The sequence below is a fragment of the Lycium ferocissimum genome, chromosome 11 (assembly GCF_029784015.1).
Source record: "Lycium ferocissimum isolate CSIRO_LF1 chromosome 11, AGI_CSIRO_Lferr_CH_V1, whole genome shotgun sequence".
NCBI classification, from domain to species: Eukaryota; Viridiplantae; Streptophyta; class Magnoliopsida; order Solanales; family Solanaceae; genus Lycium; species Lycium ferocissimum.
The window spans coordinates 17,830,932-17,835,837 of record NC_081352.1 but is presented as its reverse complement, the minus strand read 5'-3'; the positions used below and the strand labels follow the sequence as shown (position 1 = coordinate 17,835,837).

Below are 4,906 nucleotides of genomic sequence, written 5' to 3'. Positions count from 1 at the left end.
CATGGCAGAGTATGAGGCTTGTATTTTAGGCCTCAAGATGGCAATGGCATGGACATCAGCGAGATATTGTTCATAGGAGATTCTGATCTACTGATCCATCAAAAACAAGGCGAATGGTCCGTAAAAAATACTAAGATCTTACCTTACGTGAACGTCTCACAGAAGTTATGCAAGAAGTTCAAAAAAATTGAATTCAAGCATACGCCAAGGGCTTAAAATGAGTTTGCTGATGCTTTGGCCACCATAGCATCAATGATTCAGCATCTTGAAAGCAGTCACATTGACCCGTGCGAAAATAACTCTGAGAAAAGAGCACGCCTACTGTTCCCGTGTGGATGTGGAGCTAGATGCCAAACCATGGTACACTGATATCAAGTTGTATTTGAAAAGGAGAGAGTACCTCGAAAGTACCATGAGTAATCAAAGGAAGACGATCCAAAGAATGGCCAATGGTTTCTTCCTCAACAAAAGAATACTTTACAAACGAATGCCAGATCTTGGTTTGCTCTAATGTATGGACGCTATGAAGCCACAAAACTCCTGGGAGATGTACATCTTTGGAACCTGTGGACCCCACGTGAATGGTTTCGTCTTTGGCCAAGAAAATCCTTGGAGCAGGGTATTCTTTGGATGAAAATGGAAGGTGACTGCTGTAAATTTGTGCAAAGATACAATTAGCGTCAGATTTATGGAGACTTAATCAAGGTCCCACCAAGTGAACTCAACACTATGATTTCACCCTGGCCATTCATCGCCTGGGGCATAAATGTCATTGGACCTATCAAGCCTGCCGCCTTGAATGGACATCAATTCATTTTGGGTGACATAGACTACACCAAATGGGTGGAAGCCATATCGCACAAGTCAGTAACAGAGAAAGTGGTAGCTAATTTCGTGCGCAACAACATCATATGCCTCTTTGGCATACCCGAGTCTATCATAATAGATGATAGAGCAAATTTGAACTGTCACCTGATGAAAGATATATGTGAACAATTCCAAATCACTCATCGGAATTCAACTATCTACCGGCCACAAATGAATGGAGCCGTAGAAGCGGCCAATAAGAATATCAAGAGAATATTAAGGAAAATTACAGACAATTACAAGTGTTGGCACGAACAATTGCCATATGCCTTATTGGGATGCCGTGAGACAACCCGAACTTCAACAGGGCAACTCCGTACTTGCTAGTGTATGGTACTGAAGCAGTCATACCTGCTGAGGTTGAAATACCATCATTGAGAATCATTCAAGAAGCAGAATTAGACAATGCAGAATGGGTCTGGACTCAATATGAGCAGTTAGCTCTGATTGATGAAAAGAGGATGGTTGTCATATGTCACCGCCAACTATACCAACAAAGGATGGCGCATGCCTTCAATAAACGAGTCAGAGCTCGACTTTTTCAGATAGGGCAAATGGTACTCAAGAGAGTGTTCCCACATCAAGACGAGTCTAAAGGAAAGTTCTCTCCCAACTGGAAAGGACCATTTATAGTCTACAAGGTACTCTCTGGAGGAGCAGTACTGCTAGCAGAAATGGACGGGCAAGAGTGGCCCAAACCAATCAACTCAGACGCAATCAAGTGATAATACGTGTGAAGACACACTTTTTATTTGTATTAGCTATTTATTTGCTTGTAATAGTTATTTTCTTTGCTTGTAATCATTTGTAATAGATAGAAAAACCAAATGATTTTCTTGTAATATAAACTACGCAATGACCTAACTTCCCCACAGTGGGATACGTAGGCAGTACATTTGGGACCCTACGCATTATTAGTAAAAACTAAAACTCAATTATTTTATTCCAAACTACGTTCGGCCTAATTCCTACTGCGACAAGATACATAGGCGCTCTTTGCGCTCGGTCGTACCAAATAAAAAACCTAAGAAACCCCTAGAAAGCCTCAGAAATAAGATTTAAAGGAGAGTTCAGAATTAGCACTAAGAGATTGCCATACATGCCCAACTGGGGCAGAATTTTTGAAAGGATCTCAAAAATTCTTTTAACAAGTCCAGCCCAAGAGTCATTCGATCCAGAGTTTCAAACTGGGATAGAAAATTTAAGAAAACCTCAAAATTTCTCATTTTTCAACAAATCAGTAAGGGTTAATCAATTCGACACCATAAACTGGGGCAGAAATTTTGAGGTCTCAAAATTTCCTATATCAAGACTCAGCATGAGAGTTCTCCAAAGTAAGAGACAAGCCGGGACAGAATTTTTGAGAGGGTCTCAAAAATTCCGCATTAGAAAGCAGAAGCCTCAGGTATCAAATGCAACGGAGAAGGAAAAGAACTCTCATTCAAATGCACATGTCATGATGACCCATTTAAAGGATTTTGAAAAAAAAATATATATAATCAATTCATGATCAACAATTTACAAAAAATGATTTTTCTACATTAAGATATTCATCTTTCGATACCGAATCCAAGAGGGTCGGACCCAAGGGGATAAACTAAGCTGGCGAAGCCAAGACGCAGCCAGCGACAACAACATGGATCATATTTATAGGAAACTAACATCTTGCTAATGCAGGTCTCCATTTCGTCAGGAGGACGACCCATTTTTCTAACTTTGTTTTGTTTGCAAGCAAAGACAAGTTCACCAAGTGAAATCAAAGCCGCCACCAGAGAAAGGGTTTGCAGCAATCAAGATGCCACAAGGGCTAATAAAAAGGACCAAATGCCACAAGGGCAAATATCTAGCCACGAGGGCTATAAAAGGATCAAAATGCCACAAGGGCAAATATCTAGCCACGAGGGATACAAAATGATCAAAACACCACAAAGGCAAATATCCGGCCAAAATGTTCACAATCAACAAAAGGACAACAGAAAGACAATTTAGCCGAAAGGGCCATATATGTCATTTGCATTGTCGTGAGGACCATTCATATAAAATGTCGTGAGGGACATTCATATAAACTGCCGCGAGGGCCATTCATATAAACTGCCGCGAGCGTCATTCATATAAACTGCCGCGAGGGCTATTCATACAAACTACCACGCCGCGAGGGCCACTCATACAAACTGCCGTGAGATCCATTCATACAAACTGCCATGAGGGCCACTCATACAAACTGCCGTGAGGGCGATTCATAGAAACTGCCGAGGGACCATTCGCGCCTGCCCCGCCATGATGGTCATTCATACAAACTGTTGTGAGGGGCATTCATACAAACTGCTGCGAGGGCCATAAAACCACGTGAATTCGTCAAAGACAAAGACACATGACCAAGATGGTCATTCAAATTCAAGCAGCGCCACAAAGGTTGCAATTCAAAGGCAAATATCAAGCAAGTGCAAACAAAGACACACCAAATTGGTAGAAATCAAAAACAGGACCAAGGAGTCCACCACAATGTTACCCAGCAGATGAAGAGTAGGTTTAGTAGCCGCTAAGAAGAGGAGCAGGCTGCCCAGACCAAATTCAGATGTATGCGGAGCAAACGTGAAACTTTTTCTTACGGAGTCAGTCGAGATAGGGTGCCCATAAGAGTCAAGCTCTCCATCCAGGATTTGGAAGATCGCTTCACCCCATGCTTAACCAAATAAACTTGTTTAGTTGCTTTACTTGTTTTCTTTTTAATTTTCCCGCCACCTGTCGGGCACACATCGGCACACAAAGGCATTCTCGCATAAGGGATACCCCTTTTTCTCCTATCGAGTCGAACTACAAATGAATTGATTTTCAAGATCGGGGATATGTAGGCGGACTCCATACCAGAGAGTCAGTCACACTCCAACAAATCACTGCTTATCTCTCAATTTTTGACAACCAGGAAATTTAAAATTTGCTTAAATTTGCATTTAGAAGTCTAATTGAGTCGAACTACAAGTGACCTGAATTCTCATGTAACCTGAGATATGTAGGATACCCAAAATCCAGATCCGACTATATATTTTAAAATCGCATGAAAAAGTGAGTTGTTTTGAAATTGGTAAGTCAAAAATCAGGATTTGTCAAATTTTGATGATCAGGGATGGGCCCGCCATCCCCGAACACCGAAGAAGTAGTTTTTAACACCAAATTTTTTACCTCCAATAATTTATTTAATTAAAAAGAGTTCTTGAATCTCAAACAGAGTGAAATAGGTTTTTTTATAAGTCAGATTGATTTTGCAAATTATTTTGATAATGTTTTGCCATTTCATTTGGCAAAATAATTTCAAATAAATGCTATAAGTCATTTTAAAATAATTTACACATTTTTTCTGATTATATAAAACAACATTCACCAAAATTAAGTCAGAAAATAATTTAAAACAATTATTCAATTAATTGTTAAAAATTGGTGAAGATTTAATTAACAAGTATTTTACTCCATTTAATTCAATAAATTTGATTAATTAAATAAATAATCATCATCTGTCAAGTTTTAATCCATTGCATTTTTGTGCAATTCTTTGATTATTCGTAATTAATTAATTGTTTCAATGTGGTTATATTTATAATTTTTTTATTATGTGATTAATTTCAGCTACAATTGAAATAATCAATTGTTAGTTAGCTTGATTAACTTGTTAATTAGTTAAATTTTGGTCATAGTTGGAATATTTAAATGATAGACATTCTTAATTGTGGCCTTTTTCATTAAAATATTATTTTTGCCCCTCCGTATATTCATAGTTATACACGCATATACACGTATATACATGTATATGCATTTATACCATGTATACTCATGTCAATTTACATTTTCTTTTTAAATTCGGACTAGTCCCAGTCCATTAAAGACTAGACCCGGGTCTAAACAGAGTTAACGGGGATAATCCCTCTTTTCCTTTTCATTTTTTCCGTTTCAGAATCAAACGACCCCTTAAGAACGAAGAAGGGTTTTTCCTTGAGAGAAAACCTAGCCGCCTCCACCCTCTCTCCTCTCTCTTGCGTTATGGTTG

At 38.8% G+C, this 4,906-nt stretch overlaps 1 protein-coding gene across 1 annotated transcript; it reads left to right on the top strand.

Moving 5' to 3' along the window:
• The first annotated feature begins 581 nt into the window (after positions 1-581).
• Positions 582-1,592, top strand: LOC132038091 (uncharacterized). The gene is made up of 2 exons (XM_059428815.1): positions 582-643; positions 1,175-1,592. Exons 1-2 carry the CDS (start codon positions 582-584, stop codon positions 1,590-1,592), a joined length of 480 nt encoding a protein of 159 aa, XP_059284798.1.
• Positions 1,593-4,906: the final 3,314 nt, after the last annotated feature.